The following is a 23,066-nucleotide window of genomic DNA, read 5'->3' on the forward strand; positions in this document are numbered from 1 at the left end:
TCAAATTCTGCCTCTTCTCTTTCTGGGTCTCAGTGTCCAAAGTGTCCTCATAAACAAGCCACATTTCTTTCTTTCTTTTTTAAATAGACTGTCTCTAAAAATCAGACTTCGCTTTTGGGGGAACCACCAAAAGAAATCCGACTTAGTACCAACCCGTACTTGAACTTGGCCAGTGTATTGCCTGGGGGTTTGTTTACCAGGTAAGGAAAGAACCCCTCTGGCTTAGCCTGTTTACAATCCTTTGTCAAGTCACTGAAAAGCTGTCTGAGCCTGAGTCCTCCCCCATCCCAAATGCTGCCTATTCCCTGGACAGGGGCTGGTCACAGCTTTGAGCACAGGTAGAATGTCTGTTTTTGTCATCAAAAGAATTTACCATTTAGAGATATTAAAAAAGTTCTGACCTTTATGATGTGGGCCTTCCAACAAAAATAATGTTGGAGCTCACATATACTTTTTCTTTGGAGGGAAAATGTTTTTCTTGTTATAAACATCTGCAGCTGAGAGCTCTACAGTATATCCTTGCAACAGTGTGGTTGAAGGTTAATGCCAGAGGGAAAATACAGTGCCCCCCCCCCTTAGTTCCCCTAAGTATACAGTAACACTACATTTAGCTGGACATCTGACTTATTTCAACCTCAGTCGGGCAGATTAGAACAGAAATGAATCCAAAAAAAGAGGGAGGGTTAGGAACTAGCCCTGATCTGCTAAAGTAGTTGTCTCAAAAGCTCTTGTATGTTGGTTTTTTTTTCCCACCAAAGAAGCCTGAGGTCCTTTATCAAGAACTTATTGACTCTATTTTTACATATATTTTTAACACATCGGTAAGCCGATTTCTCCAACTTTAGCAGACTTTAAAAAGTCAGTGTATCATTGGCCAAAAAGACAGTCGAGAGAAGAGTTAAAAACACTGCTCTGTTGCAGTCTGGCACAATGGATGATGATTTTAAAAGTCAGGGAAAAAAGATTAAATTATGTTTATGGAATTGGAGTAATTTATTTTTAGAAGAATTTCATTTTGAAAGGTTAAAACTTAAAATTTTGAGGCATATGGACTTGAGGTGTTACATTTCAATAGGATTCCATTATTAGTGCCAGATAAAGCTGGTTCTTCTGTCCTAGAGGAAACATAAGTGAATGGCAGCTTGGGCTGCTTTCAGAAATAAAGAGGTGACAGTCTCTTTGTCCTGTGCCCTGGTCAGACTTCATGTGTCCAAATCTGGACCTAGAAGGGACATTGAGAAGTTAGGGAGAATGTGAGGAACTCAAGTAATGGGTGGAAATCACCGTGAGGCCAATTTTGGCTTGATGATCAGGAGAAGCTCCCTACCAATCGCATCTGTCCCAACGTGTAATGGGCTGTCTTCAAAGGTTGTGGGTTACCTCCTCCTCTGGAGGTCTGCAAGCAGAGCTGGACAGAGCTGGACAGCACTTTGTCAGAGATGTTACTGGGAGATTCATTTCATGTATGGGTTGGGCTGGCTGGTGGTGAGGGTCTTTTCTAAGTCTCAAATTCTGTCATTCTGTGATATGCTGAAGCAGATACTTCTAGGTGGCAAAGCTGTGGTTTCCTTACATTGGTAAATTCTGACCTGCATCTGATTTAGAGATAAGTTGAATATCATAAGACCGTCTCATTTTCCAGTACAGTTGCCCTGTGGCCTTGTGTTTCAATGGCCTACTACCCTCACTAACACAAGCCTGTTAATTTTGTTTTCAGCCCCAGTTGCAAGTAAGACCATGAGTGCTCTACCCCAGACTGGAATCACAAGCAACATAGTGGATGCCATCTCTCAGGGAACCTCATCACAACATGCATTGGAAAATTACATTAGTTATTCTCAGCAATTTGGTGATTATTCACAGGTAAACAGCAGGAACTGGTTTTCTGATACTGGTGGAATCTAGGCTACTAGAGTTGACAGATATTTATTGAGCACGGAGGCAGCATTGAGAGCTGGCCTCAAAACCAGGAAGACCTGGATTCAAGTCTCTCCTTTGACACATTCTGGCTGTGTCACACTGGGCAGATCACTTAACTTCTTGGTGCTAGAGGCAACTTTCCAAGACAAGGCTTCTTGATCATGAACTTGTTTTTAAACATATGTTGATAACTGTTTCCATATTGTCATCCTTTGCATTGTATTTTATGCATTTCAAAACATGATTCTGAGAAGAAGGGGTCTCTAGGCTCCACCAGACTGCCCAAGGGGTCCCTGGTACCAAAAAGGCTCAAACCATAAGGTGCCAAAAAGGTGCTAATTTGCATTGGTAGAAGGAATTTCCTCACCCGAGATCCAATCACTATCCCTTATTGGACACAGAACATCTAATGCGATGCTAGGCTAAGAATTGTGAACCATAGAAAGAATGAGGCCATCAGCCAGACTTTAGCAACTTTGTCCTATGTGCCTGGCACTGTTCAAGGTGCTAGGAAGACAGAAGGGAAAGTCAGGCCAAACGGTGTTTCATTTGACATTTTGGTCCTTCTTTGAGGTGACTCATGGTTCCCATTGTGATTTTTGTTTTGGTAGCATGGAATACATGCGTTTTCAGCTTTGGGATGCATTAGTCATGAAAGATTAAGCATCCCAGGGAAACACCAGTCCATCTCTTCAGTCTCTATGTGCATAAGGATAAGTGTTTCTGGAATCTTAGTTAAAGAACAATAGGCATTTCATGAATTTGTAAGTAGGACCTCGGGGGTCATCCTGTCCAGCTCTCTTTTAACCAGTGAGGAAACTGAGGAAAGTGCAATGACTTGAAGCAAGTTATTCATAGAACCTGCACTAGAACCCAGGTCTTCTGAATCCCAGTCCAGTATCTAGGTATACTGGATTGCCCCTCCTTATTTATAATAAAATTTAAAAATTCAGAAGCCACTTCATTCACTGTGAGACATAAAGGTGAAAAGCTTTCCAGATACAAAAGATGAATCGGGTCAGCTTGGCTGTTTTCACTACAGTATCATCTTAGGTGATGAGCTCCCCATCCTCTGTGTACAGAATCTCATTCACCTTAGTGTTCCAGGGTCTGGGTCACTAGGAGTCTTGAATTAATCAGATCGGAGCAGCTCGCCTCTGCTCCCCTCTATCCTGTGCTCTGGGCAGCCTCCCCTCTCTGGGTGTCATCTGCCTTTTCTAGTGTCTCATCTACTGGTCTGGCTGAGCTCACACCCAGCCCCTCCCTTAAAACCCCAGCCTAGCTGAGAGCACAGCTGAACAGAAGGACCTTTTGGAGGGAATCACATGATTTTCAAATGCAACCAGGGAAGTCTAGAGATAGAGAATGGGAACAGGATCTGTGAGGAACTCCCAAGTGAGAAAATTCCACCCACTGATGCCCTTGGGCACCTTCTTTAAAACTTAGACTCAAAGAGCTGCCGAGATCACTAAAATTAACTGACTTATCCCGCGTCAACAAGCAAGATGTGTCAGAGGCAGGATCTGAACCCAGGTCTTCTGACTCTGAGGCCAGGTCTTTGTGTCTCTCCCTATAACCTAACTGTCCGTAAATGATTTCATTCAACGATTATAGGTAAACATGCCTCATCACCATTGCCTCTGGCTGTTTACTTGGACTAAGATTATTTTCAATATGTCTTTTTCTCTACATACCTTTTTGTCTTTGCTTAATGTACTATAATTGATTGTATATCTATGATTTATTCTGTATTTTTTATTTAGCCTATCCACAGTACTGCTTTGCTTTGTATGCACACACATGCATTCACATATCTGTACTCACAAAAACATTCTGCACGAAGGCGCTTCCAGCATACAGTACAGTTAGCATGTCAGAGCTCTGCCTGCCTCCAAATTAAATGACCACACTGGGACTATAAAGGATTGAGTAGAGCACAGAGGCTTTTTTTTTCCTGAATCTTTCTGTATTTCGTATTCTCTCAAGTTTGTCTGTGGCCTCACAGTTTGCTTTGAAGTCCTTAGTGTTAGGAAATGGGTTAACTGTGTGACGCTCACCTTAGGAAATAAAGCTCATGAGAAAAGTTAACCAGGCTTTGGGCATCAGTCTCTTCCACTGTTCTGCTGGCTGTCAGGGCGGGATGCGGGATTGTTAAGGAAGTGATCTCATAGCAAGGAGCCAGGGTAGGCAGATATGCTTTTGGAAAGATGGCACTTAGCAAGTTCCCTTTTGTCGCAGGAAAATGATACCCTCTGTTTCAAATCTAATTGAAGAAGAAGAAACTTCCAGAATTCCTTGAATTTATTCAAAATGTGATATCCTTATCTGTAAATTTGCAGTGATAAATGCAAAGATTAAATTTAGTTCTCACTACAAAGCCTCTGCACCTGCTGTATGCCAGGCGTTGTGTTAGGTGCTGGGAACACCCTCGAGGAGCTTCCATTCTGGTTCACTGGATGAGGCTAGATTAGGCAGCTGCTTCGCTCTCCCTCTTTCTGAGTGCTCACCTCTAAGCCTGAGCTGTGAGGTGCTACAGAGCCCTTGCTTGGAGAGGCATCTCTGCAAAGGCATCCAGGTGCCATAAAGCCTCAGCTTTGCCTGCTCAGGTAGCTAGACGTGGTCATCGGGTATCTGTAGGACCTCTTTGTTGAGAGCTCACCTGCTTTGCATTGGAATCAATGAATCTGCCAGTGAAATGAGGATGTGCATATCTTATGGCTGGAAAACAGAAGTGTTCCAGAATTTTGCTATTGGGAGGGTCAAATGAAATAATGTATGGACAGTGCTTTGCAAACCTTAAAGTGCAGTGTAAATTCTTGCTATTGTTATTATTACTACTACTATTTGAAAAGGCTTTGTGGATTAGGAGTGTGTGTGTGTGTGTGTGTGTGTGTGTGTGGTGTGTGTGTGTGTATATATATATATATATATATATATATATATATATATATATATATTATATCTGAAGTGAGAGAGAGAACACCCCATGTCATAATCACTGGATGCTTTAAAGGCATCTGGAGGGACCAGAATTTAAGACTACCTCAAAGGACCAGGCTAGCCCAGTGCATTTTTTAATCCATAAGGCAAAAAAAATAGAGAAAGGATGAAAGTGTTTTTTTTATTTTGAGTAAAATTATTATAATTTTTAATTAAATTGATGTGCTTGGTCTTTTCAGTGTTAAATCATTTCAAATGAACAGTTTTAGAACTTGGGTTTGATACAGATAATTCCTCGTCTATCCATAATATTTATGACCAGTTAGGGATTGTTTCACTCATGTGCAATAGCTTGTTCAGTAATGATTTTGGCTTTTCATTGGTCAGTATACTGGTCCTAATACCTATTTACCCATTACACCATCATATCACATTGGATCTGAAGGATCTTTCAAGCCAGGAAGCTTAAGTCATGTACAGTGAGAGGAAGAACTCACAAGAGCTTAATGTCATGAAAAAAAAAAAGTTGAATCACAGAAAGTTTTTACTTTCTTAATAGTCTTTTGCTGCCACCCAGTGGGTAAAGTAAAATAGAATCATCAAGTGTTACATAGATTTTTTTTTTGCAAGAACCATGAGATCAGAATAACAAAAGTAGGTATTTGGAATTATTTAGTTTTAGCAGTCACAGATGATTCTCATCCTAGAAACAGTAATCAAAAATTGTATGGCTTTTATTTTATTTTATTTTCATATATTTTATTAATTTATTTTGATTTGTCAACAATCATTTCCATATGCTTTTGTGTTTAAAATTTTTCTCTCCCTTCCTCCCTACCACCCTCCCCAAGACGGTGCACAATGTGATATAGACTATATATTTACATTCCTATTAAACATATTTTCACATTAGTGAAGTTGTAATTAAAAATTAAAACCAATAGGAGGAACCATCAGAAAGAGGAAACAAAACTCAACAGAAAAGAAAAAAGATGGCGATTCAACTTTCACAGTTATGATTACTGTCTTTTTCTCTATCCTTTTTTCCCCCTGTTTATGCTTTTCTTTCTCCTCTCTCCCTTCCCCCCACCAGTACTTTGCTTTTGACCACCACCTCCTTCAGTCTCTCCTCCCTTCTATTATCCCCTTCCCCCCTCCCCTCCTTTGCCCCCACTGCTTCTTCCCTCCCTCCCATCCCCCCTCCCTTTTCTTTCCCCTTTTCCCTCCTACTGCCCATAGGGCAAGTTAGATTTCCATACCTAACTGATTATATTATTCCCTTCTTGAGCCAAATCTGATGAGAGCAAGGTTCAAACAATGCTCACCCTCTGCTGTAATAGGATTTTCTGTCTTTTCCTGTAATGTAATTTACCCTTGTCTGCCTCAATCCTTTCTCAGTACATTTTCTAAGATCAGATTAATCCACTTACTTGGATCTTAACCCACTTGATTAGATTTTTTTTATCATTACATCAAAGTCAACTAATATCCACCCCCTTTATGTATACTCCTTTAACATGGTGTAATAACAGTACAGTTCTCAAGAGTTGCAAGTGTCATCTTCCCTTGTAGGCATGTAAACAGTCCACCCTTATTAACAACATTTTGTATCTTTCTGTCCCATTTACCTTTTTATGTCTTTCTTGAATCTTGTACATGAAGATCAAATTTTTTGTTGAGCTCTGATCTTTTTATGAGGAAGGTTTGGAAGTCCCCTACTTCACTGAATATCCATCTCCTCCCTTGAAAAATCATGCTCATTTTTGCAGGGTTGTTGATCCTTGGCTGCAATCCAAACTCCTTTGCCTTACAGAATATCATGTTCCATGCCCTGTGGTTTTTTAATGTAGAAGCTGCAAGGTCCTGTGTCATCCTGACTGTGGTTCCATAATATTTAAATTGTTTCTTTCTGGCTGCTTGCAGCACCTTCTCTTTCATCTGGTAATTTTGGAATTTTGCTATTATATTCCTTGGCATTGTCAATTTGGGATCTCTTTCAGGTGGTGAGCAGTGTATTCTTTCTATGGTTATTTTACCTTCTGGTTCTAGAACTTCAGGGCAGTTTTCCTTTATGATTTCCTGAAAGATACTGTCCAGGCTCTTTTTTTCCATCATGATTTTCAGGTAGTCCAATGATTTTTAAATTGTCTCTCCTGGATCAATTTTCCAGGTCAGTTGTTTTACCAATGAGGTATTTTGTGTTTTCATCAATTTTTTTTTCATTTTTTTGTTTCTGTTTGACTGTTTCTTGCTCTCTCATAGACTAATTAGATTCCATTTGTCCAATTCTAGTTTTTAACAAATTGTTTTCTTCCGTTAGTTTTTGTACTTCCTTCTTCAATTGGCCAATTGTATTTTTAAGGGATTTGTTTTCTTCAGTGTACTTTTTTTCCAGTTGGCCAATTGTATTTTTTAAGAATTGTTCTACCTCTCTCTTTTGACTTTTAAAATCCTTCTTGAGCTCTTCTAAGAAGGCTTTTTGGGCTTCAGACCAGTTCATATTCCCTTTTGATGTTGCAGATGTGGGTTTGTTGACAATGTTGTCCTCCAGAATTTCTGTCTTGATCTTTACTCTTCTCATAATATGAATCTATGGTACGTTTCTTTTTACTCATGCTGTTTCTTTATTCCCTAGCCTTTAAAGAGATTGAGCTCTCCTCCTGGAGAACAGAGGGCACTGACCCAAGCTTCTTGTGTTGGGAGCCTAGGTCTTGGTCAGTGGCTTTGTGTGCTGGGGCCTCTTATGTTGGCAATTGGAGGCTGTAGAGTTCTGGCAGCTTACCTGGTGTTGGGCTTTTCCTTTCCTTTAGCTTTCTTCAGCTCCTTTTAGATGTGTGCTGCAGGGTGTTTATCTGCCTGGGGCCCCTTGCAGTGCTGTCTCCCTCGTTTCTGCTAATGCACTGGGAGATTCCTTTGTGGTAGAGTGCCCAGGAACCTGGTGGTTTTCTCAGCTGGTTTCCACTGCACTCCCCCCCTCCCCTACTCGCACCACCCTCACTGAGGCACTCAGAGGTCCAGGTGTTGGTGTTTGCGTGCTCTACCACCTGGGCTTCAGGATCTCTTCCTGATTGACAGTTGGAGGTTCTGACAGCTTACCTGGTGTTGGGCTGGAATCAGCAAGGCTCGGACTTTAGGTCGACTTTAGGTGGCTTTCTTCAGCTCTTTTCAGATGAACACTGCAGTGTACTTATCAGCCTGGGGCCTTTTGTAGTGCTGCTTCACTTATTTTTGTTGAGGTACTGGGAGATCCATTTGCTGGGCTGCTGTACTGCTGCTCCCCATCTTTCTTCTAGTTCAGGTGTTCCAGGGTTTTTTTCTGGGGTGATATTTTCTGGGTTTTCAGAGGTTGATAGGGGAGAATGACAGCGACTACCTTTTTACTCCGCCATCTTGGCTCCCGGAAGCCTGTATGTCATTTTACAAAAGAAATTCTTGGTAAAAAATTGGAATTTAGGAATTCAAAATTTTTCTGATATATTAATGGTTCTGTTTCAGAAGCAGGTGGTGAAGTAGGTAGAGGGCTGATGATGGTTAAGGACCTTAGGGTTCAAATCGTGTCTCTGACTCATCCCACTTCCAAGACCATGGGCAGGACATTTAATGCTCTCTGAGCCTCAGATGACTAAGATGGGCATTCTTAACTTTTTTTGAATCATGGACCCCTTTGGTGATCTGGTGATGCCCATGGACCCCTTCTCAGGATAATATTTTTAAATGCTTAAGACAGAATATTTAGGATTACTAAGGAAACTAATTGTATGGAAAAAAGAGTTATAAGAATATTTTTAAAAACTTAAGTTCATGAACCCCCTGCAATCTGTTGATCGACCTTCAGTGTGACTTTGGCCTCTACTCTACTCTAAGACTGTATTTCTTCCCTTCCCCAAATATCCCAATTAATTAAAAAGCTTCAGGTTAAAAGCAGAATATAACTTATAAATATTCTAACCAACTAACTAAGACATTTACACGTGCCAGAAGAAAGGCGAGTCAGTAACCCTTTGGGATTTTGTTAGCTACCTTGTCATAGGCCAGATTTCATCTGAGCTGTGTCTTCAAGAATCTTAGATTTAGAAGGGACATCAGAGGAATTTAGGGCAAGCTGGGTATTTTACCCATGAGGAAACTGAAGCTTCAGGACATTAAGTGACTTGCCTAAGGTCTCCCAGAGGTACTAAGGATTGGAATCAATGGTTCTGCCTTAGGAACTTATGCTCATTTCATCATGGCTCACCACCATCATTTCATTGTTCAGGCTAAGACACTTACTTTAAATCAAACACTATGGCATGCAAATGGAGACATCATTAACCTTTTGTTGTTCAGTTGTCTTTCAGTCACGTCCAACTCTTTGTGACCCTTTTGGGGTTTTCTCAGCAAAGATACTAGAGTGGTTTGCCATTTCCTTCCACGGCTCATTTTATAGATAAAGAAATTGAGGCAAACAGGGTTAAATGACTTGCCCAGGGTCATACAGCTAGTAAGTGTCTGAGGCCGTATTTGAACTCATGAAGATGAGTCTTCCTGACTTCAGGCCCAGCACTCTATCCAGTGTACCATCCAGCTGTCCTAATAATGATACAGATAGGTGTATTAAGAGTTGGTTGAATGGCTGGTCTCATAGAGTCAGTAGAAGGTCTCCAGTGGAGTACCTCAGAGATCTCTGCTTGGCCATGTGATGTTAAACGTTTTTATCGGTGACTTGGGTAAAGACATAGATGATATGCTTATCAAATCGTCAGATGAAATAAAGCTGAGAGATATTGCTCATATTCTGGGTGAAAGGAATGGGATCCAGAAATCTTGACAGACTAGAATATTGGGCTAAATATAATAAGATGCAATTCAGTTGGCATAATTGTAAGATCTTATACCTGAGTTCAAAAAAATCAAGGCATGATTGAAAAGACACTTGTCTGAAAAGGATTTGGGAGCAGGGGGTAGTGGACTTCAAGCTTACTAAGAGTCATCAGTGTGATATGGAAGCCAAAAATCTGTTGTGATCTGGGGCTGTATTAAAAGATGCTTAGCTTCCAGGAACGAGGAAACAGCAGTCTCTTTGCACTCGCTTGTGATCACACCACATCTGGAAGCTATATAGTTGTGGAAGGACATTGGTCAGCTGTCTTGTGTCCAGAAGAGAGCAAAGATCTTGGAGTCGTGCCATATGGAGGTCAGTTAAATGAATTGGACGTGTTTACCTGTCTTCAAATTTTGGAGAGTTGTCCTGTGGAGGACACAATTAGATTCTGTTTGGCTCCAGAGGAGAGAACTAGAGGCAATGATAGGTAGAAACTGCAAAGAGGCAGAAATCAATTAGGCTTGAAATCTAGAAAAACTTCATGATGATAAGAACTGTCGCCAAGCGGACTGGGCTGCCTTCAGAAGGAGTGGGTTATTCCCCTTAGCAGGTCTTCATGCAGAGGCTGTATAGAGATGTAATAGTAGAGACTGTTTGGTGAGACCAGATGACCTCTGAAGCCAATTCTTGGTCTAAACTTTTGTGATTTTTGTGATCTTTTTTTTTAATGTTACATGATAGAGGTCCTGGTTGCCTCAGCAAGCCTAAAGGGTCATTAATGGGTTGATGTCATCTCAAAGGAAGGTCTCTAGCCAAGAGGGTTCTGGAATCTGTCCTTGACTGCCTCCACCCCCGAGATTTTTAACTTTATCGTCAGAGCCTCAGATGATGGAACAGAGTCTGTCTTTGTCAGATTTACAGATGACACCCAGCTTGGAGGGTTAGCGTGCAAGTTGAATAACAAAATCAGGATCCAAACAGATGCTGACAGACTAGACTGATGAGCCATGTTTCGTAAGATGTAGTTTAATGTTAACTCAATGTTAAGCCTAGTACAGATAAATGTACACTCCACAGGTACAGGATGCTACCACATTGTTCGGTTATTCTTTCTCATATGCTCTAATTAGCAAAAGGAAGTAAATGATCAAACCATGGCTGCTCATTAGGCATGTTAGAAAAGTAAGCTTGACTTGGCTCATATTGTCATCAGGCAAAGAAATCTTAGGAGGGTAGACCGAACTGCCACCTCCAGGGGGAGCAATCTGGGTTGTGAGGAGGCCAAATCAGGTCCCAAGGTGACACCTAATTGCTAGTAAAAAATTTGGTGGCAAGAAGCAAATTCAGGGTAACCTGACGAAGGAAATCCAAGGTGATGAGAAAAGGACCAGATTGTGCCACTGCAACTTTGTTTTCAAAAGTTGCTCCAAAGATTTGTGTTCAATAAATAGGATATCTTTAAAACGTTTCAATTCAGCTCTTTTAATTCAGAGTTATGTGTCTTAAAAAAGGCAAACATCTGTCAGTCAGGATCTGCTTAAAATTTAAACCTTACTTCGGGGGCCCCTGAGTGGCTGTAATCAAGGCCTTACCACCTGGGGGCAGTAAAACCAAGTTCCAGTTTCAGTTTTGTTGAGAGGGAAACGTTCCCTTTCAAAGGTTATACCTCTAAGACCAGCCTTAAGAACACCCCCCCATCCCAAACTCATTAGTAGAAGGATAAAGAGGTGAGATGCAATACCAGTATCATTGCCAATTGCACCTCTCACCCAGCATGATGAACACGGAAAAGAGACAGTCAGAAAGTCTCTAGAAATCCCATAATCTTGGGCATGAAAGAAGGTCCTTTCCCCTTTTCAAAGTCTGTAATTTGAGTTCTCTTTTTAATTCTGTGAGTGGCAAGTGACTGACCATAAAATTCAGAGCCTGAGAGTTAATTACAACAGCTAAGAAAGGAAATAGGAAATCCTCTTGTGACACACAAAAGTGGAAAGTAAGTGTACATTAACACAAAGCCAGAAGGTTTCCTTTGGCTAGACTTAAAATTATAGTCACTATGAAAAATAAAATGAACCAGGGCTTATCAACCTTTTTGCATGTCCTGGACCCTCTGAGTGCTCTGGTGAGACCTACACCCCTTCTCTGAATTGTGTTTTTAAATTCATAGACTTTAAAGGAAACCAATTATATGGAAAAATCATCAGAATTTTTTTTAAAAGTCAGGGAGTCCAGGTTAAAAGCCCTTGGTCTGAATAAAGGGAAGAGAAAAAGTTGGCAAATATGAAGAGAAACATAATGCAAGTACCTAAGTGGTATCCAAAGACTTAGTGTCATTTTTATCATTTACTATATGCTTCAAATTCAAATTAAAAGGTGAAGAGTTGGCTGAATTTTTAAAGAATTTCTTGCTGAGAATATCATGTCTGTAAAACAACTCAAGGATGGCACTCTGCTGGGGTATTTCTTCCTGTAATGCCAGGAAGGAGCAAGCTTTTGGAGAAGCCAATCTTCCCACAGCATTGGAGGAGCTCAGAAATGCAAACTCTAACACCAGGCTAATTAATGACTGATTGAGTCATTGGCTAGATTGGTTCAGATACCAATTAGATGCTGTCTGTTACTGTGGACTCTGATGGCAAGAAGTACCAAGTTAATTCTAATTTATGTATTAGGACGTTTGCAGAAAGAGCTCTGGATTGGAAGTTGGCAAACCTGGGCTAAAATTTCAGCTCTGACACTTAACTAGTTACATGGACATAACTATGATATGGGCAAGTCACTTAAGCTCTATGGGCCTCCATTTTCTCATCTTTAAAATGGGGCTGTTAGGTTAGATGATTTCTCAAGTTACTTCCAGCTCTAAATTCTGGGGTCAGCATGGTGAACTGGTAGAGTGCTGGCCTCAGAAGCAGGAAGACCCAGCTTCAAGTCCCATGTCTGACACATGCTGACAATATGGCTACAAGCCACTTCATCTCTCAGGGTCCCAGGCAAAACTCTTTAGTTGTAGAGCAGGTGCCAGTCTACATTGGTAGAGGGGACTTCCTCACTAGCATCTCCCTCTACAGATGAACTCATGCCTGGTTCAAAATGAATTTAATTGAAAAATTAAATTGAAATTGAAATTGAAACTCTATGGATCTCAGTCTTTCATCATGCTAAGGTTCTGTGATGCTGGTAAAAGCCTCTTTTGTTTATTTTTTATATTTCTTTGGAAATAAGTGGTCTTAACATTTCACTGCACAACATTTTTTTTTTGCTCTTTTCTCTCAGGACTTTGTAGTATTTAGAAATACCGTAAAAGCGAGTTACCAGATACCCACAGGTTTAGAAGGAGGAGAGACACTTTGGTGTCACAAAGGCTCAGAATTGTTCCTGTTTTAAATGTCTATGATCTAGAAGACATACATGTCAATTTCAGGCTAGTTCATTACAAGTTTAAGAATTTAGCTGATCTAGGGGCAGCTAGGTGGCACAATGGATAGAGCACCAGCCCTGGATTCAGGAGGACCTGAGTTCAAATGCGCCTCAGACACATAAATACTTACTAGCTGTGTGACCCTGGACAAGTCACTTAACCCCATTGCCTAACCAAAAAAAAAAAAGAATTTAGCTGATCTGCCCAGAATATGAATGATAGAAAGAGTGACAGAATAAATTTTGGAATCTGTAAAAGAATTCAAATAGATAAATAGGCTTTAAAGTCACCTTAAAGCAATGTTGTGTGCTTTCACAAAAAATAAAATAAAATTAGAATTCTGCATGTCTGGCATTCATACTAAAACTGAATCTTCTCCAAAAGTATATCGTGGCACCCATGGACAAATGTGAACTGATAAAATGTTAGGAAGTTTTTGCAAGATCAATAAGAAATTTGTCGTAAATTTTAATCAAATTATTTTAAAGCACAAAACCAGAAAATACATAGGGGGAAGGGAAGGGGAGGGAATAAGCATCTAGGTACCACCTACTATGTGCTACGTACTGCTGTATGTGCTTTATAACTGTTAACTCGTTTGAGCCTCACAACAACCCTGTGAAGTAGGTACTGTTATTATCTCCATTTTACAACTGAGGAAACTGAGGGAAACAGGGTTAAATGACTTGTCCAGGGTCACACAGCTAGTGTCTGAAACAGGATTTGAACTCAGGTCTGGCCTGACTGACTCCCGGCCCAGTGCTCTGTGTGCTGTACCACCTAATATACAGGGCTCTCATATTATTTTCCTTAACAGTCTTTTTATTCCTTTTGTATGTAGTTCCCCTAACTACACCAAATCTTTTATATTCTATTTGCCAAAGCTGGGAGCAAGAAAGTCTGGGGTCAGGGTGACATTTTTTATAATTATTTTTAATGTAATCTTTAAAAAATATATATTTCTTTTTAGTTTTCAACATTCACTTTTATAAGATTTTGAGTTTTAAATTTTCTCCCCCTCCTTCCCCACCTCCCTCCCCAAGACAGTGTGCAATCTGATATAGGCTCTACATATACATTCACATTAAAGATATTTTCACATTAATCATGTTATAGAGAAGAATTAGAACCAAAGGAAAAAGCTACAAGAAAGAAACCCTCTTCCCCCAGAAAAGGAAAAATAGTGTGCTCCGATCTGCATTCAGACTCCATACCTCTTTCTCTGGATGTGAATAACATTTTCCAGCATGAGTCTTTTGGAATTGTCTTAGATCATTGCATTACTGAGAAGAGCTGAATCTATCAAAGCTGGTCATTGCACAATGTTGCTGTTACAGTGTACAATGTTCTCCTGCTTCTGCTCACTTCACTCAGCATCAGTTCATACAAGTCTTTCCAGGTTTTTCTGAAGTTCACTTCCTCATCATTTCTTATAACACAATAGTATTTCATTACATTCATATATCACAGCTTATCCAGACATTGCCCAATGGATGGGCATCCTCTCAATTTCCAATTCTTTGCCACCACAAAAAGAGCTACTATAAATGTTTTTGTACATGTGGGTCCTTTCCCCATTTGTATGATCTCCTTGGGATACAGCCCTAGAAGTGCTATTGCTGGATCAAAGGGTATGTACATTTTTATAGCCCTTTGGGCATAGTTCCAAATTGCTCTCCAGAATGGTTGGATCACAAAGTGGCGTTCTTGAAAGCCACTTTGTCAGCGTTGATATTGATCACTCCTGAGTGAGACAGTTTTTAAAAGTTATTTTCTTTTTTAAAAAAATGTATTCTAGCTTTTGTTTTTCACATTACCTTCATTTTCAGATACATTCTTCCTGTCTCCCCAGAAAATCAAAGATCAAGAGAGAGAAGAAGGGAGGAAGGGAAGAGAGAGTGAAGGTTGTAGAAGAAAGTGAGAGAGAGGGGAAAGGGAGAGGGAGGAGAGAGAGATGGAGAAGAGAGAGTAGGAGGGGTGAGGGAGAGAGGGAGGGATGGAAGAGGAGAAGAGGAGAAGGGAGAAGAGAGGGAGTGGAGAGAAGGGAAGAAAAGAAGGGGGAGAGAAAAGGAAGGCAGACATAGGGGATATATATGGGGATATATATGAGGGAAAGGGAAGAGAAAGGAGAGGGGGTAGGGAGAGGGAGAAAGGGAAGGATGGAGAGAAGGGAAGAAAGGAGGAGTGAAAAGGAAGGGAGAGCTAGAGAAGAGAGAAATGAGAGAGAAAGGAAAGAGGGAGAGGGAAGAGGGAGATAGAAGGGAAGGTAGAAACAAATGTAGCAGGAGGATAGAAATAAGAGGGAGATAGAAACAATTTAATTAAAATGTATAATATGGGGCAGCTAGGTGTCACAGTGGATAGAGCACCAGCCCTGAAGTCAGGAGGAACTGACTTCAAATCCAGCCTCAGACAAAACATGACACTTAGCTGTGTGACCCTGGGCAAGTCACTTAACCCCAATTGTCTAAAAAAAATGTATAATATTCAGGAAGAGAAATGGAGGAGAGTGGAAGAAAGAGGGACAGTGATCTTCCTTTCTATCATCTCTGCTCCTCTCTGTAGTGTATAATCTATTGGTTCCCCTCTCAGGCTTTATAGAGTCACTGCATGACTTTTTCCTAGAGATATTCTGTTGTTTTAATATATGAGCATGTGAATTTCTGGGAGGAAGATGCCAACTGCTTCTTATGCCCTTTTCTTTTCTGCATCAAATGAGAACAGTTGTGGAAACTGGTGAGGCTGAAGGGCAAGGGTCAGCTACACACATTTTCGATAATTGACAAGCTCTGAGCTTAAGATTTTATTGGTTACTATTTTTAATGGTTACTTTCTTTCAGGTATCTTCACCTTTAAGAAATGAAAAGAGAGGCTCCTCATACCTCATTTCTGCCCCTGAAGGGAGCTCGGTGGAATTTGTTGACCAACATTCTCAGGGCACAGGAGGGTATTATGCAGAATCCTATTTAAAGAAGAAACGCGTCTACTGAGGTTCCCTCCATTGGTCGGTCTTCCTGTCTGCTCCGCGTAGCTCATTTCCAGGATCTCTGCTGTTCATCGCTGCCTTAAAGTCCGCCAGACTAGCCATCTCTTTGAAAAAAATGGATCACCGTTCCCAGGAGGAGCATCGAGTGCTTCACAGATGGCAGATTTGCCAAATGAAAATAAGAAGCAATAATTTTAAAAAAAAGACATCCACTGAGACCATTTCCCGCTAGTATTAGGTGCATCCTAAATAATGTGTTAAACTTATCATAGATTGCTGAGATTAACAATTGTTCATTATTTTCTGACTGCAGAAACCAATTTTCCCATAATCATTTTGATACCTTCTCTAATCGTCTAAAGCAATAAAGAGGAAACCTTTGTTTCCTGAGCCTTAGAAGGGTGAGTCTAATGACAGGTTGATTTTTGTTTTCCTTTTAGTTTACCCTGTAAGCCAATGTGCATTCCAACCTGTTTCTGCTAGTTAGTTTCCTTTGTAGGTGTGAGAGATCATGATGTAGCAGGAAAAACACTGTATTTGGAGTCGAGTTCCAACTACTTCCTGTTACCACTTGGTTGACCTACGTATACCTAAATTCCCTAGTTTCCTCATCTATAAAATGAAGAGGTTGGACCCATTGACCTTTAAGACTTTTTTGAACTCTAAGTCTATGATTGTCTGAGCTTTGCCCACAGTTGTAAAAAAAAGCACGTTCCAAACAGCAGCCATGACCTTGTTTTGAGAAAGCTTTATATGCAAAAAGAAATTCCTGGGATACAATCAGCTTTGCAGCACAAACTCCACGTGGAGACATACAGGTAGTGTGATTGTTTGGTAGAAGATGGTTAGCCATAGCTTTATTTCTTTTGTAGCTATTTTACTTTGAAAGTTTGAGAATTACTTTGCATTTTAAAAATCACTTTTTTTTTTACTTACATGTGTGAAACAGTGAGAAACAACTAAATAGACAGAATCACCTTTCTTTTTCCATTATAATTGTGAAAAACTATTTTTGATGATGTTGTTACCATTTCTTTTGGCTTGGGTAATCGAGTCCTCACAAGAGGGAGCTAGCTAACTTTGACTTGGTTTTCAAGGCTCTGGGTACTTTGGGGAAAGGCCTTTGGCCCTCTGAAAGGTCCATGAATTTGAATCAGTCCATACCTCCCACCCCTGAGAGTCTTGACGTTCATTCACAACACACTTGTGGGTGGCAGGGAGGCCAAGGCTCCTTACTCGGCTTCCTGACAGAGAGCTGAGGCACGAGGTCATTCAGTCATTTTGGTAACCATGTCCTTCATTCTTCCAAAGCAGTCAAGTGATCAGTATCTTCCTTCCTGTTACCCAATGAGATAAGTAAGCTGAAGCACTATATAAATGCTAGTTTTTGTTATTAGTAGTAGTAGTATTCTGAAGGAGCCTACTGTGGTACCAGTATTTATTACCTCTTTGGTCTTGAAGACCAAATGAGATATTTGTGAAGTGCTTAGCACAGTGCCTGGCACATAGTAGGTGCTTAATAAATGCGTGTTTCCCCCTCCCCTCCCATGAGTCTAAACCTTAATTTACCATCTTCAGTATAAACCCTGACCTGTACAGTGCCTGACAGTACTGGCACTAAGCCTGGAGGAGACAGGAAGCCCCTACAATCCAGAAAGTTTCCAGATGTGTGAGACACAAATGCTGTAATTGAGCAAGCAGACCCGGGCTCTTCAAGGAGCCGAAGCTTGTGCAGAATAGAATTGAAGGTTGTGATTCGTTCTGTTTCAGACACAAAGGAAATCTGCCCTATTTTAATTACGTCGTATGGTATGATGCTTAATAATACTTTTCTGTACTCTGTAGAGAATTTTCATTTGCTTAACTTCCTGCCTGTTCTTTCTGTTCCTTAAATCACATCTGTTTCATTCCAGCATGTAGCCAAGTGCCTTGCACACAGTGGGCACTTAATAAATGCTTGTTGATTGATCACACATTTTGAAAATTAAACTAACGGGGTAGATACATAGCACTTTCTAAGAATTTTTCAACTTGCAGATGATTGATCGAATGAGGCTAGGACTAGATTCATGATTTCATTGATAAAGGGAACTCCCAGTGGGGAAACTTCCTCTGCCAATGAAGATGGCATATGGGCATCTGCTATAGGTCATGTGATCTGTCCAAGGTCACTCAGCATGGAGGGGGGTGGACATGGGAGGGGGAGGGCCTTGAACACCAGGTGTCCTGGCTATCAACCCCACCATGCTGCCTCTTATCTTTAGCAATATAATGTGATTATTCAACAGCTTGCTTGTCATTGATTTGTGCCCCATGTTTTCCTTTCCCGTGTTCCTTCCTGCCCTGCATTCAGTGTTTTCAGGGATCAGTAGCCCTTCTCAAGAGAAGCAAACAGGAAAGCAGAGAAGGAAAACTCCAGCATCAGGACTGTTAACCAGCAGCTGCACAGACCCATTAACGTTTGTTTGTGGAGAGGATTAAAGTCTTGGCCTACCATGAAGAGTTGGAGTTTCTTGGAATTTTTTATCTGGGCTATTGCTATTGCTTGTTACGACCATAATTAGTAACCAGGCCCATTACTGGGGGGGAGAAGGGGGGGAAACCATGAAAATTATGTATCATAGTTATTTTTCTATGTAATCAAACTAAAATGCTCTGTGTTCATCTAATTCTTAATATTAAAAAGACACATGCATGTCAATTCTTTATTAGATTTATTTGTATAAAGAGTAACAAAGTGCATATAGGTTGAACACAGGTTCCAGACAGATACAATTGTGGGTAATGCCGGGAACATTCCACTATCTGCATAAGACAAGCACGCTGATGTGGGCAGGGGCATCAAGTGAGGTCCTTAGCTCACTCTCTCAATCTGCCAGCCCGTCTCTCCGGCCGTCTGTCTGGCTCTCGTTATTACCAGCCCCGAATCTTTCCCCAAAGCATTTTCAAGATAAGAAGGTGAAAAGCAATGGCACACTAGTACTATGGAGTTTTGAATGATTCTTCAGACAGACATTCCTTAAAGCCATTCCTGTCCACATTGGATTGGCGACCTCATCGCTTTAACTGGCTAGCTAACTGTCCCCAAGCAATCCCCAAAGTTGGCACCTTTTAGCCGGCACTAGCTTCCGAGCAGGGAAGATTCCTCTAGGTGGCGATCTGTTACCTTGTCTTGGCATCCCTGTTCCATGTTGCACATGATGGAGATGTGGTCAATGTTGAGAGGCTCCCCCTAATGATAATGGGCTCAGTGCCTACGCCCATTACGTGAAGGCATTTTGCCTTTTCGTGTCAAGTACAGAAACATCCAAAAGTGTAATACAATTTATGCGGTGTGTCTAAATGTTTCCATCCAACATAAAAACACAAACTTGTGATTTTATAAAACCAGCCTGACCTCTGAAGTGTCAAAATCTTTAGGAATAATTCCTTTTTGTAGCAAAGGTTGGAAATTAAAGAGGTACATCTGCATTTTTACTTTTAAAAAAGAATGAAAAGAAAGCCTATTGGGTGGCACTGGGGCTCTTCTAGCTCAGCTGGTTAGGACATGTCGATAACAAGGTCAATGCCATCCATTCAATTCCCAAGTCAGTTCCGATTCCGACTGAAAGAGGCTCTGTCCAATGGGCACAGGCTGCATCCCTTTGCCCAGCCAGTCTTTTTACAGATGGTCACCAGGGATCCAAGAAGATGAGTTGTGAGAGAAAGAGCTCAAGTCGAATTCTCTTCATTTTCAAAGAGCAGTATGTGAACTGGCATTTGACAGAAGGTTCGGTCCATTTATATAGATACTGAAAGTTTGTATGTACCATGAAAGGTAACTTGATAAGCCTACAGCCCTTGCCTCCATTTGACAAGTCAGGAAAATGGACTCAGTTGCATAACAGAACTCATCACCACCAGTGAAAGCAAATAATTTGAGAGAGGATTTGGGCCACGTTTCTTGTTGCTGGAAATACCATTCTTGTGAGAAGTCATGTGAGTGTTACTAAACCACCAGCAACCAGCAAGCCCAGTAAAATGAGAGCCACCAGCTGCAGTGGCTGGTGGCAGATACCTTCCAACAAGAGGAGTGCTTAAAATGTGGGTCTCATATCTCACCATTCCATGATCAACACCTATAAAGAACCACCTGAAGATATTAAGCCCCTCTGTAGACAGCAGGCACTCAATAAATAGTTTATGAATGAATGACCAAATCTGGGGAGAATACAAATGTTTTGAATTTTTTTTAAAAGCCGTCCCCACCACCCCCCCCATTGAGCTTAGGGACTTGACTTCTACAGAGGGTAGACCACCAACTGTTGGGCAACACAAACAAAAGAATGTTTGGGGGGGATGCTCATGCCCCAACATTTGCAGGAGTGCCTTCCACGCAGTAGGCACTTCGAGCAGTGTTTGCTCAATGGGATCTTATTTTATAAGTGCTTCAAATCCACGGATGAGGTTCTGAAAGGACGTTCGGCTGTTCGGCTGGTACTCCCAGCATTTCTTCATTAGTTGGTAAACCTGTAAAAAAAATAGCCATAGTGAAAATGTTGGTGTTAGGTTGGGTTTGTTTTTTTAAAATGGATTACAAAAAATGCAAGTTCTGAGTCAATAAACAGATAATTTAAAGTGAGATTAGAGTGTTTGGCAGAAAGATACAACTAAACTGGATGCAATTTGCAAAGTTCAATATACTTATTGGTTCACTCATTGTCCATGCCAACTCAAAAAGCTACCAGTTCTTTCTGTTATCCAGTTTGGGAAGGAAGTCTAGGGTTATAGATATAACAACTAGCCTGGAGCTGATTGAGTGAATTCCAGATTAGAAACGAATTTACAGATCATTCATGCTTGATTTACATCCTTCCCCCAATTCCTACTGCTCAATTATAGCCAAAATTACTTCTTAGGACATTTTGACATAATAGTTTTAAATTTAATCTTAAAATTTGAAGGCTGTGTTGAATACAGAAAAGATAATATACTTAGTCACACCACATTCAATCTCAAGGTTCTAGCTGCCTTAATTGTCTTAGAGATGGCAAAACATATATAAAGGCAGAGGGAGACATAATATATATAGAGTAGGAGATCTGGCTTAAGGTATGGAGTGATTTTTTTTCCCCCTCATGTCTCAGCATCTGAAAAGTATCTTTAAAGGAATATCCTCCCTCTCATCATCTACTTCCTTTCCACCCAGGACCCCCATCCGACCCAATGGTCATCTTGGTGTGTTACAATGGAATGTCCCATGAATACCTCTTCTGGGCAGTTAGGTGGGCACTGCAAACGTTTTCCATCCTTTAATGCACGCACAAGTCTTGTGACAGTCATCTGACCTTGAGTTGGGCCGATCATCTTTAAAAACATCTGGACAAAACAAAACCATTGAAAGTATTTGACCCTAGCTGTGTTAGTTAACAATTTCACCTCACTCTTGCACTCTCGATTTCTTGTTTGTTTGGTTTAAGGATAAGACTTTACTCTTTCCTTTACCTATAGGATCATGTCCACTTTCCTTGACTGGACATTCAGGGCCCTCACCAGTCTGGTGCCATCCTCCCTTTTCACTTTTTTTCTCCTACCCCTCTATTATTACTGCTACTGCTGCTATTACTACTACTACTTACTAGTCCTATGGCTAATAATAATGATAATAGTACTACTACTAATAATGACTTAAATGCTATCCTAATTCACATCTCCCATGTGCTCTATGAAGCCTCTCTGACCCTTCCAGGCTATAATGATCACACCTTCCCCTGATCTCAGGAGCCTGCCTTTCTGTGCCTCTTCTTTGGCATTTAAAAGCTGTCTGGTCAGGAAGACCTGAGCTCAAGTCCAGCCTCATACACTCTCTAGCTGTGTGACACCTTAGGCAAGTCCCTCTCAGCCTCAGTTTCCCTATCTGTGAAACAGGGACAAATAAGAGTATCTACCTTTTTTGTGAAGAGTAAATGAGATAAAATATGTAAACCTTACAGCACTATATAAATACCAGCTATTATTATTACTGTTCTTTTTTTTCCCCACCTTCTTGAGGACCAGGACTAGATTATTACTATTTTGTTATATGTAGCTCAAAACATGTAGCACAAATACTCAATATTTATTTGTTGAATGAACCAACTGAAGTGGAAAAAAATTAACTTTTTCTTTCCACCTGAGTTGAATCTCTGTGTTATAATAATCTCATTTTAAAAGACTCGAGTGGAGGCTCAGGGTGATGAGAGCAGCTCCTTTCATTCATGTGAGCTTTGGGGGGAAAGGCAAGAAGAACAATTACCGCCATGGGACTGGATTCTGAGTCGCAGTAGGTGAGGAGTTCGTGTAGCGTGACCCCGAATGACCAGACGTCAGAGGCGATATAAAATTTGCACTGGACTAGACACTCTGGCGCGTACCTGGAAGGAAAGACAATATGAATCGTGTGATTTCTCGGCGTGAGAAATCGACAGACTTCGTTGATCACAAGTGAAACAGACCAGGGTTATCAGGAGTGCTGGGGGTGAGTCGAGACTTGGCTCTGGGGCTCTCCTCTCTGACCCTCTGGCTCCTCATCAGTAACTCACAGATAACAGCATCTGCACTCTTCACCTCGCTGTTTTAGCCTTTAAGAGTACAGAGGTAAGTGACAGAACGTTGCTGCTTTCAGGATTTGTGTTTCCCTGATGCCTGAGGTACTCCTCGCACTGGGCACAAGCACCCTTTTTATGTGGGGGAAGATTTCGTAAGTGTAGGATAAGGAAAATCCTTTTACCAAGGCAGATCTGTGACAGTTCTGTAATATAAAGTCTGGCTGGCTGGAGCACTGACAGGGTCAGACTTGCCAGGATCACACGGACATCATGGATCAGAAGCAGTGCACGAACCCAGGCTTTCCTGACTGCAGCCAGCTCTAACCAAATGGTTTAATGAGTTCCTCTGACCAATCTCAGGCTGAGGAGCCTTTCCAAACAGCCAGGCTAATACTAAAACAATGGACAAAAAAGGACCTTGGGCAAGTCACTACG

At 41.0% G+C, this 23,066-nt stretch overlaps 2 protein-coding genes across 7 annotated transcripts in view; one reads left to right on the forward strand and one right to left on the reverse strand.

Annotated features, from left to right (window-relative positions):
- RAVER2 (ribonucleoprotein, PTB binding 2) overlaps window positions 1-18,766 on the forward strand; it is a 98,959-nt gene extending 80,193 nt beyond the window's left edge. Inside the window, 4 exon segments of the mRNA XM_078156689.1 lie at window positions 88-187; window positions 1,643-1,654; window positions 1,718-1,863; window positions 15,920-18,766. Coding sequence (XP_078012815.1) covers window positions 88-187; window positions 1,643-1,654; window positions 1,718-1,863; window positions 15,920-16,069 — 408 coding nt within the window. The 3' untranslated portion in view covers window positions 16,070-18,766.
- Window positions 18,763-23,066, reverse strand: part of JAK1 (Janus kinase 1) — a 142,985-nt gene continuing 138,681 nt past the window's right edge. For all 6 annotated transcript variants that reach the window (XM_020993023.2, XM_078156688.1, XM_020993024.2 and 3 more), the window contains 3 exons: window positions 22,340-22,457; window positions 21,313-21,423; window positions 18,763-20,574 (listed from right to left, as the gene is read on the reverse strand). In XM_020993023.2, the coding sequence (XP_020848682.1) occupies window positions 20,479-20,574; window positions 21,313-21,423; window positions 22,340-22,457 (325 nt within the window). In that variant the 3' untranslated portion in view covers window positions 18,763-20,478. The remainder of the gene's footprint in view (window positions 20,575-21,312; window positions 21,424-22,339; window positions 22,458-23,066) is intronic.

The sequence above is a fragment of the Phascolarctos cinereus genome, unplaced genomic scaffold, assembly GCF_003287225.1.
Source record: "Phascolarctos cinereus isolate Bilbo 61053 unplaced genomic scaffold, phaCin_HiC Scaffold_5;HRSCAF=322, whole genome shotgun sequence".
NCBI lineage: Eukaryota > Metazoa > Chordata > Mammalia > Diprotodontia > Phascolarctidae > Phascolarctos > Phascolarctos cinereus.